Source organism: Protopterus annectens, chromosome 9.part0 (assembly GCF_019279795.1).
Source record: "Protopterus annectens isolate FY-2018-M chromosome 9.part0, PAN1.0, whole genome shotgun sequence".
In the NCBI taxonomy this organism is placed as follows: domain Eukaryota; kingdom Metazoa; phylum Chordata; order Ceratodontiformes; family Protopteridae; genus Protopterus; species Protopterus annectens.
In genome coordinates this window covers 258,199,801-258,219,499 of record NC_056743.1, presented here as the reverse complement: position 1 = coordinate 258,219,499, position 19,699 = coordinate 258,199,801, and the positions used below count along the sequence as shown (strand labels likewise).

Here is a 19,699-nt window from a genome sequence, read left to right as displayed (position 1 = left end):
ACCTGATAGGCTGTCATGCACTCATCGTTCACTTTCTTTGGCCTTTTTTTCTATTTCCTAGAGAGTGTTCTATTTCATGCATAACTGAACTTAGGTTTCAATGTTAGCATGATAATCAGTAAGCCTTTCCAAGAAGACAAAGTGTTGATAATGGTACATGAATATTTACTGAAATATCTGAATTATACTGTTAACCGTGAAGTGAACATTGTGTTAAAAGTAAAAAAAATACCTGCTAAACCCAAGCTCTTTCTTGTAACACCACAAGACAGAAGGTCTGGCCTTTACAGCGGCTTTGGACAGCATATGATGGAGTATAACAACCTGTAAAAACAAACAGACTGACTGTAAGAAAACATTTCACTTCTCAATGCAAACATACAAATGACCTAAGCAAAAAAAGAAAAAAAACTGGTAAAACAAAATAAAACCAACCAGTACCATAAAGTTAACTGTTTATTGGGTAAGGCAAACATATAAAATCCACTAAGTGCTTTCACCCGCTCACTATCTTGGGCATCAGAGTAGAATAAACATTCTACAATCCATTGCTTTATAAAAATACAATTGTTAAAACCACCCCCTTGTGGCCAATGGAAGTTAATCAATTACGTAATTATGTTAATTATTTATATTAGTTGCTAAATGTTGTTGAAAAACAACCTAGAAAAAGAGCCTAAAAACAACTAAATATGTATGACAATAAATAAAATAGTACATCTGAATAAATGACAGTTAAAAAGTTAATAAACTGTATAATAAAGGGAACTTTATGACCAACAAATAACAATAAAAAATAATAGAAAGTAAAAAAAGCCTGATGACATTTAAACCAAGTTTGATTTATGTTTTAATATACTAGATATGGAAATATGTTCATTTATACCAGGAGTGTGAGATGCATTAAGTCTTAACTGACACAAACACTCCTTAACTTCTAAAAGAGTTTTATCAGTCACCCTTCACATTATAGGGAACTTTGTCAATAATAAAAAAAAAATAAAACTTTTAAAATCATTACAGTTTTGACTGTGTATAAACAGGGGACTAGTGACTTTTTTGTTCCTAATATCCCTGACATGCTTATTAGAGAAACAGATTTTAATGATGAATTTGTCATGGTCACAGCAGATGTGAACCTTTTCTCCACTATTCCGCATGAAGAAGGGTTGGCAATGTTTGACAGTTGTCTTTTGGAGGTACAGTAATTTACACACTGTAAAACATAAGTTGATGGTGGATTTAATGGAGATGGTTCTCCTTAACAATTTCATCATATTTGATGGAGAATATTTTAAACAGAGTACTGGCGTGGCTATGGGAGCCAGATGTGCACCCATATATGCCAATTTGGTTTTGGCAGAATGGGAAAAACAATGGGTCTTTACTTCAAGATATATGTCCAAAATAGCGCTGTATTTGTGCTTTTTGGACAACATCTTGATTTTTTGGAAGGGGACAACTCATGAAGTTCTTGAATTCGTTGACTATATAGGTGCAACCACATCATTCCTAAAATTCACTAGTAAAATACAAGAAAAATGTGAATATTTGGACATCTTACTGTACAAAGATAATGGTAACTTGAAATCTAACATCTACTGGAAAAAGACATTCAAATTAATTTTTACACTTCGACAGTTGTCACCCTTACTTTCAAAAGAAAAATGTAATGAAAGGACAAATGGTGAGACTATCTAGGCTTGTGAGTGATGACGAAATGTCAAAATTGATAAATATGTTTATTGAAAGAGGATATCCCCAAGACACCTTATTCAATATAAGTAATGAGGTGAAAATCAAAAGAAACACTGTTTTTAAGCCCATTCTAAAAGGTGGTTTTTTAAATGATGCAATAAATACCACCATGAAAAGATGTATAGACGATGGTTGTGTGGAGGGTGAAACTAAAAGACAGGCATGGTTACTCCCTTTTAATGATGAGGCGGTAAAATTAAAAATCATCATACAGGAAACTTGGAATAGTGCGTTTAACAGAGGGTTTTTACCAATTTTAGGCAGTGGTCCAGTGTTTACTTACAGCAAGGGAATGCATTTAAGGAATTAATGGAAATTGATGTGAATAAGAATTTATATAAAATGTCTAGGATGAGTAAATGTGGCTTCTGTACTATGTGTAAATACATTAAATGATGGACCTTACATTGCAGTACACAATTATAAGAGAACTATTCGATGCCCTCGTTTTGGCAACTGCAACACTAATATGATTGTTTACATTGCCACTTGCCTCAACTGCACCCCATTTTATGTAGGAAAAACTATAAAGAAATTAAGGACACGTATTCTGGAGCATGTCAGGGATATCAGGAACAAAAAAGTCACTAGTCCCCTTTTGATACACAGTCAAAACTAATGATTTTAAAAGATGTTTATTTTTTATTATTGACAGAGTTCCCTATAATGTGAAGGGTGGCGATGATAAAACTCTTTTAGAAGTTAAGGAGTGTTTGTGGCAATTAAGACTTAATGCATCTAACACTCCTGGTATAAATGAACATATTTCCATATCTAGTATATTAAAACATAAATTGCACTTGGTTTAAATGTCATCAGGCTTTTTTTACTTTCTATTATTTTTTATTGTTATTCATCAAGTTCCCTTTATTATACAGTTTAACAACTTTTTAACTATGTCATTTATTCAGATGTTGTACTATTTCTTTTATTTATTGTCATATGTACTTAGATGTTTTAGGCTCTTTATCTAGGTTGTTTTTCAACATTTAGCAACTAATATAAATAATTAACATAATTACTTAATTGAACTTCCGTTGGCCACAAGGGGGTAGTTTTAACAATTATATTTTTATAAAGCAATGGGATTGTAGAATGTTTATTCCACTCTGATGATGCCCAGGATAGTGAGTGGGTGAAAGCGCTTAGTGGATTTTATATGTTTGCCTTAACCAATAAACTAACTTTTTGGTGCTGGTCGGTTTTATTTGGTTTGACCTAAGCAAAAAATCCTACAGCTGAAGTGCCCAGTGCATAAAAGCATTTAATGTTTTCCTGACTACGTAACAAAATGGACATTGCTATTTTAGAGCTACACAGTTAAAACTCATAAATAACACATGCAGAAGGTTATAATTCAAAGTGGAAAGGGATGATGATGAAACAAGGGGGAAGATCAAGAGAGAGAGTGGGATTAGGAATGCAGATCCTTAACAAGAACGATAACCATAAAGAATTATTATATTCTAAGAACTAAGCCAATAAAACAATGGAGAGAGGAGATTTTCCTGATAGGGATGACTGCAAGTAGGGGTACAGAAAATAGGTAAGAGGGTGTTGAAATTTACTGGAGAAACCTGGCAAAAGATCCAATACATTGAAACAAAACAACTCAAGCAAAAAAAGTAAGAGAACAGGATGAGACCAAGAAGACAGGCATGATCTCATAGCACAGACAAAGAAAAAGGAAGAGGGGACAGACCTGCTCTATTAGAGTTTTTACTTGAATCTAGAATAGCACCAACTGTTAAAAATGGATAATTATTAGGGCAGATAAAATACTGCATGACAACTGTGACAAAAGGAGGTACTGCCAGCATAGCTAGCTGGAAGTTTGCAAATAAGTCATTTGTGAAAAATCAAATTAATTTATATAAGATGCTTGTGTTACAAATGTATTACAACTGTATATCCTGTGTACTTCAAACTGCTCTGTACAGATGTTTGTGTTGCAAAGGTATTTGTAAAATGCTGCATTTAAAATGTATCCACAGTGTGCCCTACTAGAAGAGAACAGAAATGTACATAAAATATATACATTTAAACAGTTACAATAGTCTAACACTGAAAACTAGACAGGACGTTAACCTCAGTCCAGTAAACTTTAGAAAAATATTTGAAATTAAAGCATTTCATAGGCTAAGGCATAAAGAGGCGCTCTCTCAAGTTTTCAATGCAGCTAGAGAGATGGTCTGTAATAGGCAGATTTCTGTACTGTCTTTAGAGAAAACTAATTGCTAGGCTGAAAGCATGAAGGAATGCAATTGTTTTATGACTTCCACCATCTTCCAAAGATCTGAGCAAAAGCCCTTGTGCAAGTATTTTTACACTTGCAAAACAGAGTCTTCGAAGGGAGGGAGAAGTGTGATGAAAGGAGGTACTGCCAGCACAGCTAGATGGAATTTTCTAAAAAATCATGTCATTTGTGAATATCAAACTAATTCATACAAGATGCTTGTGTTACAAATGTATTAGAACTGTATGTCATGTGTATATCAAACTGCTCTGCAAAGATGTTTGTGCTGAAAAGGTATTTGTAAAGTGTTGTGTTAAAACGTATCCACAGTGTGCCCTACTGGAAGAGAACAGAAAATTACATGCACTGTTGCAACTGTTTAAATGTATATATATTTTAACAGTGGAAACTGGAATACAAGAGGTTAACCTCAGTCCAGTAAACTTTAGAAAAATATTTGAAATTAAAATCACTTTATAGGTTATGCCATGAAGAGGTGGTCTCTCAAGTTTTCAATGCAGCTAGAGAGACAAAGTCTGTGCTAGGAAGCTTTCTGTATTGTCTTTAAAGGGAACTAAATGCTAGGCTGAAAACATGAAGGAATGCAATTATTTTAGGACTTCAAGCATTTGCATGAATATTTTTACAAGTAGATGCTAAATTCTGAGAGCTTCAGCAATGGGGGGTTTGGCCTGGCAACTAGAAGTCAGATGACAAGAAGTGACATCATTCTGCAAGCTATCCCAGTAGTAATTTTTTAGAAATTATTTTGCAAAGTCTCTTAGTGAGATAGAGCATTCTGTCTTGGACCTGACAACAAGAAAAAACAAACATTCACATCTGCCTTGCTCCAAAGAAGTTTCTAGGGAACCGTATAATGCTCTTAGATTCAGTCAGGAATATAGTGAAGCTTAGTTTAGATGTTTATCTATTTGTGTGAGCCTGTACTGCAAAGTTATTTTAGACAGTTCCTGTGGTTTTGAAATCTGATGTCACTGTGCAGATATATTTAGTATTATCTTGTTCTTTTATTTATTATGAAATATGTTTAAACCTTTCATTGTGATTGATCTGTGTAGAGATATTTAAGTTTTGAGATCACTTGCATATGTTATTTGGTGACACCGTGTGGGCCACTCCCAAGAGCCTTGCTCTTGGTCAAACTACCATTTGTGTTAATATTACTATTACACACTAACACTGGATACCCTTTGTTAAGGGCCGTAAGGTAGCTGGCAGGAGAGACTGGTGGCAGTGAAAATTGACATATAGTCTGGGCAAAAGGGGGCATTGCTAGTAAACCTGTACCAGCCTTTCCCAGCTGTGTGTGTGTGTGCATGTGTATGTGCATGTTAAATCAAACCTCAAAGAGGGTATGTATCAGCTACTTGGGAAGGGACAAAGTACTGGTTGGACAGAGAGGATGCTGGAGGTCTTGGCTTGGTCACTCAGCCAAGATTCTCATCTCTACAGCTCTGCAAGTGGGGGGGTCTTATTGGAGATCTGGAGGAAGAGGGAGAAACCAGCCCAGGACTGACTGTGTTCTCTGTGTGCTCTTATGGGAAACTGCACTTGATGCAGAGAGCTGCATCTGTAAATACTGTTTATGTACCTGTCATCCTCTCAGTGAACGGACCCCACGGTTGCCAATGGTCAGGATGGAGGCTCCTTGATTACTGGTCCAGTGGAGGGTCGTCACATCTGACTGGAAGTGGTAGGATCACCACATCACATATCGGGATTCAGTGATGTGGATATTGAACTCTGGAAGCCTGTAAACCGTGATCACTAAAGAAGGTGCTTGTGCTCTCAAGCAGCCACATGATAGACATTCAGAGTTTCATATCCTAATAGTTTTATTTTTTGTTAGCTTAGTCAGTCAGTGAGAGCAGGCAAGGATGTCAGCAGAGGAGTATGGCAAGCTGACAAGGAGACAGTTGGCGGAGATGTGCCAAGCCAAAGGATTAGTGCATGCCAACTGACTAAAGCAGAAATTATTGCAGCCTTAGCCACAGCTGCATTACAGACCAGAAACCAGGAAGACAGTCAGAGTGGCCTTCGGAATGTACAACTCTCAGAAAATGGAGAGGTCAACCTTGCCTTAGAGGACTTAAATATCTGTCTGGAGTTAGAGAGACTTCAACTGGTGGCCATCCATTTGGAATAAGAGAGACTGCGGCATTTGAAGGTTGAAGAAAATAAGAGGCAGAGGCAACATGAAAAAGGAGATGCTGACTCTTCTCCGGGGTCTCAATATTTATCAATGACCTCAACCTAGCTATTCCTTTAACTAACTGTCTACAATATGCAGATGATTCGACAATAATCTGCTCAGCTAAAGCTCAATCCCAACTACAGACTAACTCAAACAATGTTCAATAAAACAGAAAATTGGTTTCTACAACGCTGCCTCCTCTTGAACCCCCCAAAAAAACAAACTCCTCCTCTTCACTCCTACCTGTAAATCACTCCCAATGAACTTTTCAGTCTTATCCAATAATGGTACACTCATATCTCCCGATCCAACAACTTAACTTCTAGAGGTAACCATTGATAACAACCTGAACTTTGAAACCCATATCAACAATACCATAAAAACTGTCAACAGGAAACTGGCTCCCTCTACAGGATAAAACCCTTTCTCTCCGTACTAGCCAGAACCCCTATTGCCTATTCCCACTTTATCTCCACACTTCTTTATGCTTCTTCCATATATACTAACTTGTCAAAAATAACCTTAACATGCTAGCCAACGATTACAATAGCATTGCCAGATTTGCTACTGCTTCCTCCTTTATGACCCATCACTGCCATAATCTGAAACAATTAGGCTGGTTAGAGCTACTGAATCAGACTCACTTTAATCAACTCACCATTGCGCACAAAACCCTTTTCCAACCTACCAATACCCCAATACTTGCTAGTCTCATTACCAAATATAAGAACCTTTCAACTTTACGCTCATCTAATACTCTACTTGTATCAACATGTAAATCTAATAACATGGCAGGAGATGCTCTGTTCTCAATTGCAGTTGGAAAGTACTGGGAACCAACTCACCCATGAACGTACATCACTGTCTTCATTTACACTTTTTAAACACAATCTGAAACTCTATCTTAAAACCCATTGGTTATGTCCCTGTACAAATCCTGACTAATCTCATACTATATCCCAAATACCCTCTCTTAAGACCGAATTCCTGCTCTATGTCTTTTCAGATCAAGGCCTATCCTTGGCAAAAAACATATCTTATCCTAATACAGATAATTTAAAATAACTAGTTAAAGTCTTCTGCATATAATTCTAAAGCAGCCTACCTAAGGCAGGCAACAAGTATTGTTTAAACTGAGAGCATTGCTGAACTGTTGAAACTTGAAGTATGCATTTCTTTAACTATTACTTTCTAGTTACTAATCAAGTCTTGTACATAAAGTCTAAAATATCTTATCTAATGCTTGTAACATGTTTTTTGGATAAACTGTGAATATTACTTTATTTAAAATTTGGAGTATTTAACTGTATAACAACTAGTACCTGTACATTAGTCTAGTAATCTCTTGGAGCTCATCTCCCTAGGACTCTACTGAAAATGGACATATATCCAGTTAGATTAGCTAAACTGGGGGCACACACTGCCCCCATCGCTACACTAGTTACCTGTTTATAATAGTTTTTATTGAAATATATAAAGTTGTTTTTGAGAACAGATGTCATTAAGATAACAACCAGATTACTTTTTCATGCCCTAAATCAGAAAGTTCAAAAAAGTTGGTCCTCATGCCACTGTAGTCCTAACTCATTGGGAATCCGAAAATAAATTTGTGACATCTATTGTGACAAAGATCCCATCTAAAATAAATTCGCACTCAATTTTTTATAAAAAGTGCCAAGAATCCTTACAAATATGGTCAAGTTTACTTCAGCTTCCCTTAAGTAAATGGTCACTATATTTGGCAAGAAAATGCATCTTAGCATCCACTATCGGTCTTAAGGGGAGGGGGCTTCCATACATTTATGAATTTCAGGGATTCCAAATATTCCAGCAACAAATGGCTTGTTGTTCACCATAAAGTGAAATTCATCCTTATTTGTCCCTGATGAACCATATCAGGCAACACACAATCTAACTTAGAATAACACGTATACATTTTGTTGTGGGATACTTCACAATGCTCATTCCCTGATGATAATGTTGACAAACTTAAAATGTTCACAAATATAGACAAACTAGAATTCCCAAAAAATGAGACCATGAAGTGACATCAATATTTAGTGAACAGAGTTTAGCACTTTCATTCCGTATTAAAAAGCCACTTCATCAGCACCCACAATGATTGGTCGATGGGGTTTGTTACATTCTCCAAGGAACGAAAGGGTGGCACAGGGAAATTTCAACTATGAATATTAAACTATTTTAATAAGATGAAGTGGTTTTAATTCCTCATTAAATAATTATGCACTTATGTTTGAAAAGATTTGTGAATGTGAAGTGAGGAACATTTTGAGTCAAACTTGCAACAGCAGCTTTTATAACTTCTCCAGCAAGGACACTGGGATTTTAAAAGAAATTTGTAATGGTGTGGAAATAAGAGTCATGAAGCCAGACAAGGGGGAGGTCTTATTATGAGCCCAAGTGATTATGAATGTAAACTGTCAACATTATTATTGGGGAAGGAGTATTGTGAAGAATCCTGCAACAACATTTTCATGGCTTATACTAAGTTAGATTGTATGTGGACGATATGGTTCATAATAGACAAATAAATAAGGATGAATTTGACTTTATGGTGAACAACAAGCCAGTCATCACTAAAACATTTGGAATCCCCAAAACTCAAATGTATGGAAGTCCCCCCCACACACACACTTAAGACCAGTAGTGGATGCTTCACATTCTAAGACATATTTTATTGGCAAATATATTGGCCACTTGCTTAAGGGAAGCTTAAGTAAACTTAAGCATATCTGTAAGGATGCTTGGTACTTTTTACAAAAAATTAGAGAATATGAATTTATTTTAGACAGGATCTTTATCACCAGAGATGTCACAAATTTATATTTTGTTAGGCCTACAGTGGCTTGAGGACCAACGTTTTGAACTTTCTGATTTAGAGCATGAAAAAGTTAATGTGGTGGTTACCTTAATGGAACTGGTTCTCAAAAATAACTTTATAATAATTTTTATTGAAATATATGAACAGGTAACTTGATTCAGCGATGGGGGCCAGAAGGTGGCCCCGGTTTTGCTAACTTAGTAATGGCCCAATCAGAGATTGCGTATGTGTTCAACAGCCAATACAAAGACTCGTGGGCAATATATACTCATTTCCTGGATGATATTTTTTGTTACAGCTAGATACCCAAGAGAGATTACAAGTTATTTAAATCACACTGCTGATTTTTTTTTTTTTTTTTACAGTTCACCTACAAACAAGATCCAGGTAAAATTCTACATTTGGATGTTGAACTTGTAAAGGACACTTCACAATTACGTTATATATCAAATACATATCGTAAGGAGATTTTCTCAAATATGTACTTACATTACAATAGCTGACATCCGTATAAATCAGAAGAAAGCCATAGTGAAGGGCCAGAGGGTTTTGGCTGGCCCATATATCAGATTTGGAGACATTTATTACAGAATGTGTAGTCCTTATAGATATGTTTTTAAGGAGTTATCCGATAATACTAATTAGATATTAAGAAAGAAGTTCTTAGTAACAGACAAAGGTGTTTATGCCCCTATTTTAAATACAATCCAAGTCAACTGTAACAATGAACAGTGGACTTCTATTCAAAGAAGGGAGGATTTTGCTAGTAGTAAGAAACTTTTTAGTAATACCTTTACTGTTGACAGGAAAGCTATTGAGGAATGTTTGGTTATGAAATTGAGTATTTTTAGGAATGATATTTCCACAGTATGCAAGTTAGGTGAAAAACTAACTATAGCGTACACAACAGACAAGTCCTTAAAGGATTGCTTAGAATACTGAAAATCGCATTTTGATTCCCTGCAAACAGGGAAAATGGGTATGTTTAAATTTGAAAGCTATCTGCAGTGTCCATATGTGATGAGAACTGACAGCTGTAACATTTGTAACAAAACATTTCAAGTTAATGGGCACTTTACATGCAACTCTAAACAAGTGGTTTATATAGCTTGTTGTTGTGCATGTCCTGCATTTTATGTTCGAAAGGCCAGCAGGAAATTAAAAAAGAATTTATGAGCATGTTCAGGAAAATAAGAAAATAACTAATGCCTTATATAGGCATAATTTAGTGGCTGAGAATCATGCTTTTTTAGTTTGTAGTCTTTGGAACAAATTTTAAATGATGCAAGATTGAGAAACACCTCAACAAAAGTGAACTTGGATGGCAATTAAAATTTAATGCTACCAACTTTGCATGGCTTAATGATTCAGTTTTAATTAATTCAATAATGAAACTTAAGTACCTTGAAGTGTGAATTGTTTTTAATTGCAAGGTCATTGAAGGTTTACAGCCATTGGCTTTGGAATTACATGTGATACAATAGGTTTTTCTTTTTAATGATTGCAGAGATACTGTGCTTTAGATCTGATGAAGTTCCTTTTTAATATGGAATGAAAGTGCTCAACTCTGTTCAATAAATACTGATGTCATTTCATGGTCTAGTTTTTCAGTACAACTGGATTGTGTGATTCTTCTTTGCTTTAAGTGTTTACATAGGCATTTTATACCCCAAGAAGACTCCAAAGAATTATTCCTCAGATAGACAGCAAATGATGGAGGTGTGATGGGGATGAAAGAGGTAATTGGGAACATATTTTCTTGAAGTGTAATGAGTTGCAAGTTTTAAAAAAAACCCTGCAGACTACTCTATCGGAAACACTAGGTAAGCAAATTGGCATGACTAAGGAAATAACTTTTTTGAGCTATGATACAAAATTGAAATAGCCTAGACATAGTACGGTCTTGCCGAGTCTCATTATGGTGGCAGATTTCCATTTCCTAGTAACTGCTTTTTTGGCAACATCTAAACCATCTATACCAAAAGTACTGAATATAGTAACAGAGATGAAATAACTGGCAATGGGATCTTTAGAAAAGGGTAGTAGTAAATTACATAGAAAAAAATGAAAATTGTGGGAATATGTTTAGACAAAGAATGAGGTTGAAAAGGCAAGATTTAAATGAGCTACGTAATGTTCGACTGAAAGTGACTGGATAGATTAGAAGTGATATAAGTTTGCAACTAAAACTATGTCAATATTGTTTGTTTTCATTTATATATGTGTATGAATTGTCTAGGTCATAACTTAATGATTTTTTATTAAAAAAAGAAAAGCAAAACAACTTTTTTTAAAGCAAAGACACAACTTTTGATCATTTCTATCTTTTTCTATGCTCAAGCTGTACCGAAAATCCACAGCTGCCTTTTTTTTTGGTTGGTGGGCAGTACTTAACATAATGCAAGTGGAACTCACCAAGGCTCATCTTGTCAAGGTTCACCCTTTTCGTCTCCCTGTGGAGTGACCTCAAAAGTACTTAACTCTGGAGTTCCAAGAGGACTACACACCGATCAGCTGCTTAATTTCAGCTCTCCCAGTGTAGAAAAAAAAAATTGAGAAATAAGAGCTAGTAATTCTGTCAGCTTGAGTAAAATTCAGTTACTGGCTAGTAAGTACACTAACCTGGATGCCAGCAAAAAAACAATTTAAAGAACCTGAAAGAAAAAGTAGAAAAAGTGAAGAGACAACAGTGACTGGGAAAAATCCTGCAGTTCAGCAAAAAGCAGTTCAAATTTCAGCTGTGGTAGAAGAGATGGCTTCCAGTAATATAGGAGAAAAACAAATAAATCCAATGTACTCAAGAGGTGATTAAAATATATGAAACATTGAAGGAGTATATTAACTCAAATAACAAAAGTTTTAAAAAGTAGAAGCAGCTTTAAGCAGCCATTCAGATCAATTGAAAACTGCAAAAAAAAAAAAATCATAGGAAGAAGAAATGAAGAAAAGTCTGGATGACTATCAGACTTCAAGAAGAGCCGTTTCAAAAACTGGTAGAGCTAGAAGATGCAGCTTGTAGGGAATACCTGAAATTTGTCTGGACCAGAGAAACTAGAAGGAACAGACTATTAATTCTATAAAAGCACCAATAAGCAACTGGGCTAGTATTCCACAACAGAATTTGTTAACTGGAATTATACGCTGAGCTTATGCTCCAAACCTTGCCATGAGAAAGCAGTCAACACCTGCATTACATAGATGCATAGAAATATTTCAGGCATGGGCATTAATGCCCTTCTAACCTGCCAATATACCATAACAGTTGTTCCCATAACAAGTGTCCAGGCTGTTTTAAAAAATATCTAAACTAGTTCTTGTTTTATAGTTTGGTAGTCTATTCCATGCGTCAGCTGCTCTCTGAGAGCCAACTAGTACATTTCTCCCATGTTGTCATACGATGCTCTACTACTATTTGATAACCCCAAACAATCCCAGAGATAGCAGTCCCTAAATGTCCTATATACCAAAGTAAGATCTCCTCTTAAAATCTGTAAGAGACACTGTACAATTTCAGATATTTTAGCCTTTCATAATAACTTAAATTTTCACATCCATGTATGCTCTTGGTGTATTTCCACTGTGCTCTTTCCAGTTAACTCATGCTCGTTTTCTTAAAAGGTTTCCATATCGTTATTCCATACTCAAGTTTGGGTCTAATGTAATTACCAATTAACAGACAACTACTTCATTATTTCTGATTCCCTAGACTTACAGCCTATAGTAACTATCATTAACCAATTAGTTGATATGAATAGAAAAATTCAAAAAAGCTGGATCTACTCATATACCCAGGTTCTTAAATTAATCTACAGTTTCAAACCACTGTGTGTTGTATTAAATGTTCACCTTTCAATCTATGATCCCAAATCTCATAAACTTAGTTTTTGATGCATTTATCAGCATATCTTCCTGTGCCCAAATGGTCAATTTAGTCAAGGTCTTTTGTAGACCTGCCCTATCTGTAACACACGTAATCAGTACTACAAACTTTCAAGAAATTTGCATACAGACTGTAGAACACCTCAGACGAAAAAGATAGGTCTGAAAGATACAATCTAAGTAAGTAAGGGCCTAGGATAAAGCCCTGTAGGACACGTTTACTGTAACCAAGAATTTCACCTATCCAATTGCTGTATACTTGCCATGTCCTATCTGTGAGTCATGCATCTATCCATCTTATCAAGAGTAAATCAATACCGAGTTTTTGTAACTTATTGATTAGTGTGTTATGTATATAACCCTATTTCTGTCAGATGCTGAAGTTAGATCTATAAAGATTACATCACAGCACAATTTTTAATTCATAGCTGCTGTTATAGCGTTATTGAACATCATGTTACAGGTGATAATAGATCTACTTTCAACATATGCATGCTGATGTATGGTTTCAAGTCCCAACCTTTCCAGCTGGGATAATAACTCATCCAATATTACCTTCTCCGTTATTTTTCCACAACATGAAAAGTAGACTTAAGGGTCTATATGACTCTGGGTTTGACCTACTCCCATTTCCCTTAAAGACAGGGTTTACCAAGTACATGTCTCCAATCTTCAGAATCTCCCCATATTTATATGGCCTAGTAAACAACAGATATAATGGTACTATAAGTTCTTGATTCCATCTCAACCCAGTGCTTTGTTTGGATCCAGTTTGCATAGCTCTTTTTCAATATAATCTATTTTGATTGCAGTATATGAGGTTACCTGGATGTCACTAGAACAACTCATCACTCCCTTTGTGCAGCCAAACTGTTTTGCATAAGATTTTGTAAATTTATGTCTGAGAAAAAAATTTAGAATCTACACCAAGTTTATCAGTTTGTATGTCTTTACACTTTCCATATCTTATCTATAAAATGGTTTCCTATTGTGCTCAATATCTTCATACAAATTGTTGACAAATTTTTCTTGATCTTGTCTTACATGATGCGTAATTTGTTTGTCCAGCTTATTTCAGTTTTCAAACTTGGAGTTAGACCTCTTTTCCATTTCTTATTTTTTTTTGTCTCTCACCTTAATTACATATCTTGTTCTTATGGAAATACATCTCCCTGACCTTGTATGCCTAGATCATGATGTTAAACTTTTTTAAATTTTTGCACTCAACTACTATTTCAAAACTTTCCACATTCCTTCTGCAAGTTTTCCAATGACTGCATCACTCCAATTAGTTTTACACTGTGACTGTTTTGCTACCAAATAATCTGCAATTAATCTTCTGAGCATTGGCTTAGATTCCAGTTTTGGAGCATTATCTAGCAGCAAATTAAAATTTATAACCCCATGATCACTGCATAACGATGGTGGTAAAACTTAACAAAGTATCAGCACAGATACAATTATAGCAGCAGAAAAGAGGTGATACTGAAACTGTTGCAGACGGAAATATTATTAAAACATGGGGATAAAGTGTTTGTGGAAAATGATTATTCACTGCACACCAGTTAAAAGAAAAGCAAATTTATCCCAACAATCAGGGAATGTCAACAGGCAGGTACAAGGTTCAAGCTGTTGTATCCAGCTGGCTTCAGATTATTATTCTTGGAGGATCAAAGCATTTTTTATGTAGAACAGGCTATGGATGAAATACAAAAAAGTGTATCCAACAAAAGTGAGTAATCCAACAGAAGACTCTGCTTCTCATTCTTCTGACAATAAAGTTCATATAAGACTTAGCCAGTGAAACTTTTTCCACACAGATGCACAGTTCCTAAATGTGCAGATGCATGGGTGCTTTATGCCATGCATGGTCCCCCCCTCATTATCTACGGCATGATCTCAGTTATTCTCATTATGGGCAGTATATAATCAACAATGGGATGGGTACGCAAAATCTATAAACAAATGGGATAGGTTAAGAGTACAAAAAGGGACGTTGCATAGACTTAAAATAACCCTCAAGGGCAGCTACCTCAGCACTAACCTATGACAGAAAAAAAGTACACAAGTTAACCAGAAGAATCCATGGACTTGAACCAGAATCTGGTGTTGGGAGATAAAGATGAACAGGAAGAACACTAGAAACACTGAAATTAGTGAATAAATGTAAGATTATAAAGCAATCACATTTGCGAACTATAGCTTAAAAATAAATGTAGCTGAGAAAGACTGGACTTCAGTTGACTTGTGGGTGGACTGTAAAGTACATACCCCCCCCACTTTGTCATTAATGTTTAGAAGGACACAAAGGGGAAAATGCATCTAAATAAAAGTTTTTGTTAACAGTATTTGTATAAAACACTTCAAAATATAAACTGCATGTTACTAAACAAAACTGCTTTGCTGTGAAAGTACTAATGGATATTTTAAACGTGGAGACTGAACATTTTGAGACAGTCAAGTCTTTTTGGGATACAAAATTGTTTTATCTTCATTACAGTCTATAGCCATAAATTATGTACCCAAACAAACTGGTTCAGAAATACCCATATTTATGGGGGCACGATAAGATGAAGTAATTAAAAGTATAGATTAGAGAGGCCTCTACTATGGTAGTCAAGGAGTCTAAACAAATGATAATACAGAAACTAGAACCTCTTGTTTATGAATATGGATAGTAAGATACTAGCAATAAAAATGTTTTTAGTCCCTTTAGTCTTATACACAGGTCAGGCATAGTTTTAAAATCAACCAGAGGAGAAGATACGGACAATAATAAAGAGTTAAAGGAATTTATCTGGGAGGGCAAGTGTTAAGTGGGATAAGTTGATTGATCCAACAAAACAAGATGGTTTAGGATTATAACATGTGAAGGGGTATTTTACAAAGCTACAAAATTAAGGCTTACAAACCTAAGAAGCAGAAAGTGATCATTCAAATTTGAAAAGTATGAAGAAGCAGGCGGATATTCAAAAAATAAGGAAACTGTGGGATTTTGGATGCAGCTCCTTAGAGAGGATAACAGACATACAGAATATTATATTCATAAAGTAGCAAAAAGCATTCTAAGAACCAAACCAACATAAGAATGGAGAAAGGAGATTTTACTGACAGGTATGGCTGCAAGCAGGGGTACACAGAACAGGCAAGACGTAGCTGGACTTCACTGCAAAAAATTGGCAAAGGAATTACGGTATTCGGAACTAACTACAGAGTGAAAGGTAAGAGAATGGGGTGAGGCCAAAAAGAGCTGTACTGCAAACTACAGACTGCCTCCCCTACTAAGGATTGATAGAATATAGGCAAAGAGAAAGGGAGGAGGATCCTAAGTTAAACACTTGCTCTGGTAGAGTTTTAGATGAACCTAGAACAGAAGCAGTTAAAAAATAGATAATTTGTAGGACATGTGAAGTACTGAACAGTTATTATAAGAATCAGAGTAAGTTAGAAAAGACTGGAAAGAGAGACTGGATGAGAAATTTATAAGGGATCAATGGAAAGACATATGTATGCTTCCAAGTACGCCACAAAGTCTAAAAGGTTTAGAATTTTTGCTTGGAAGTGTTGGCATAGGTATTTTCCATACTCCAAACAGACTCCAAAAAATTTTTTCCAAATGTAGTTGGGGGTGTTATGGGGAAGAAAAATATATCTGGGAACATACGCTTTGGGAGTGTAGTGAGTTAGCAGATTTTAAAAATTCCCTACAGAGTGCTCTGTCAGAAATACTGTGTGAGCAAATGGCTGTAACTAACAGAGATTCTTTTTAGCTGGGACACAAGTAAGGCATTGCTAAGTTTAATTCTGTTGGCTGCAAAAAAAAAGAAAAAAAAAAGCAAATCACAAGAAAATGGAAAATTAAAGTCTAAACCACCTGCATTTGAAGTATTGAATATTGTAACACAGATAAAAGAACTAGAAGTAGGATGTTTAGAAAAAAGAAAGAGCAATTACATAAAAATAAATGTAAATTGTGGGAAAAATACATGCAGAATATCGGTCAAGAGGAGGAAGAAGATTTACATAAATTACTCAATTTCTGCCTTCCCTTAATGTTGGGCTGATAATTACAAAAAGAACATATGTGATGTACAATGCACATAACTGGAAACGTATTAATATAGCCTGTTTTCTTTTTACATTAATGTATGTATGCCTGTGTTATAGTATAACTTAATAAAGGCATTAAAAGTACATTTCGGAAAGTGATGTCTCCCACATCTGGGCAGTTTAAAGGATGGCTACTTTAACTATTTCATCATATCCCCCTTTTCTAGAAACATTTCACAATGATTTTAATGCTTTTTCCAAAATGCCTCCATACCTGGTCTTTCCCATGGTCTCCCACCACAACAAACATGGTCCGATGTCGTTCCACAACTCCATTTTCTATCAGGACTCTAATACGGTTGTCCACTTTTTTCCTCTGCATTCTAGGAAAGAGAAAGAGAGAATTGCTTTTAGTCCATACATTCAGCCATCTAAAAATTTGTTCACTGACATTTTAGATAGGAAATACGTTTCAAATTTAAATGTGTACACACTGCTATTTAAGGAACATACAATCATTTATTTTCCAATTATCCACTAAAGCCAACACAGGGTAGCAAAACAGCTGTAGATTATTCATGTACTCAATAGGTGCAAGACAAACTAATCCTGGAAACGGCACAAGCAAATTGCAAAATGGACATATTCACACGCATGGCACATGCATCTCATATCCTACACATTCTTTAGAATGTAGAACAAAACTGCAGCACTAGGCAAAAACTCACATGGACAAAGGGTGGATGCCCATACGCCACAAATGCACGGCAACCAAGAACAAACTAATGCCAAACCCTTCAAATGTTTTAACTTCTCCTTGCAAGCTTTCAAATGTTTTAACTTCTCCTTGCAAGCTTTCCACTCGTTTAAACATTCTATTTTCCTTCTTAGCTTTTAATTATATTGCATAAGCTCTGTGCTTGGAAAATATACCCTCTTCATACAATTTTGTGCTCTCAGATATTGCTAATAACAATTTACCTGAAATCAGTATTAACCAAAATCTTAGTCTCTGTATAGACATTGACCCCCCCTCCCCAAACATTTCCAAACCTAGCAATTTTAAATTATGAATTAAACACCTCATGGCCCTACTTAAAGACATGATATAGAAGTCTAACAAATTATGAAGATTTACTAGTTGTACAATATGTGTCGATATATAAATGCCCATTCAATGTGAATGTAATGAAACCAATGTCTCAGCTTTTGTTTTTCTGATCATCTTTACCTGCTACTATAATGATGATGCATTCCCACCAAGTTATGTGCTGTACACCTTTACTATGCATTAAGGTAAAAGAGTACTTGGCTTTCTGGACTCCAATGAGGTTTGGTAAGGTAACTAGGTACAAAAACATGAACAGCTCTCAAAGAGCACTTCCTAACTAAAAATAATAAATCTACATCTACTTAGAGAGAGATTCAACTACTTGTTTTCTTACTATCAGCTTAATAAGTTTACAGATACTTACGAGGCTACTGATCGGAGTATCTTAAGAAGCATAGCCTTGCATTTCCATTGTCACCACTTATAATTTGCAATACAAACATCAAAGGATTGGCCAAACAAGTGTACATTTTGGTAATTACACATCTCATCCCAACCAAGAGGTCCAATGGTGCAAAACTAGAAGTGAACATAAGGTTACCTATCTGGTTCATCCAAATTATGCTTCAAAACGAGTACAGGAAGTACTCTGTAGAGTGGAAGACTGTTTCACCGGAGGTGTTACCTTTGTAATACATACCTATCCCTGCAACACACATTAATTTTGCAAAAGGAAAAAAAGATGATTTAAGTCTCTTCAGTGAGTGTTTATGACACTACTGAATTTACAAATGATTAATAGGTTTCACAGAATAGGGTCTAATAAGGCTTTATATGCGAGGCAGAGGTCACATCTTAATAGCCTGTATGACACAAACAGAAGAATAAATAAGGCTTTGAGACAGTCAGCACAGTTTTTAAGATTTAGGCCCTTTACTTTTTTTTTTAAAGTGAGAAAACAATGTTGACATTCTAGTTGTGATAAATCCTTTGACAGGTGCATACTGAAAGGCCATTATACTCTATAACCACCTGGATCAAAATACCATACCCTTAAATACAAGTTCTGGGATGAAATAATATTTCCTTACAATAGTGGATATGTGGCGATCAATGGGCAGTTCACTCTCGACATAGGTTTCCAGAGCCATAACTTGAAGCTCAATTTTCAAGAGGGGTATTGTCAATCTAATTATTACATGAAGAGTCATGCTAGCTGAATGAGACGTTTATACATTTCTTGGCATTAAGTTTTAGTCCATAGTTTAGATACCAACTATTTGTTTGGGACAGGCCCTCTTGTAGGATACTGGTAGTTTATGATAGCACCAATGTGCAGTCATCTACAAACTTGGCAAGATACAAACACAAACCCTTAAACTTTGTGCATTGAGAAGTACAAATCAAAGAGGACAGGCCCAAGTACTGAACACAGGGGCACTCTGCTAGTGATAGGTCTTTTGAGGAGGTGGAGCCGCTGACCTTTACTTCCTGGGTTCTATTTGTGAGCTTGATTGCATCAGCAAGTTACACAGGAGTTAACATTTAGCTGGGGGAATTTAGCTATGATGCCAGAGCGTATGATGGTACTGAATGCCTTTGCAAGATGCAGATAAGCAGTGCACACAGATATGTCCTTACCAATTACCTCAGTGACTTCTCTGAATA

General features: G+C 35.6%; 1 protein-coding gene across 1 annotated transcript in view; it reads right to left on the bottom strand.

Annotated features, from left to right (window-relative positions):
• Positions 1 to 19,699, bottom strand: part of NAT10 (N-acetyltransferase 10) — a 1,889,152-nt gene that overhangs the window by 1,806,780 nt on the left and 62,673 nt on the right. Inside the window, exons 2-3 of the mRNA XM_044082846.1 lie at positions 17,255 to 17,363; positions 233 to 324 (exon numbers count right to left, since the gene is read on the bottom strand). Of these exons, the coding sequence (XP_043938781.1) occupies positions 233 to 324; positions 17,255 to 17,362 (200 nt within the window). The 5' untranslated portion in view covers position 17,363. The remainder of the gene's footprint in view (positions 1 to 232; positions 325 to 17,254; positions 17,364 to 19,699) is intronic.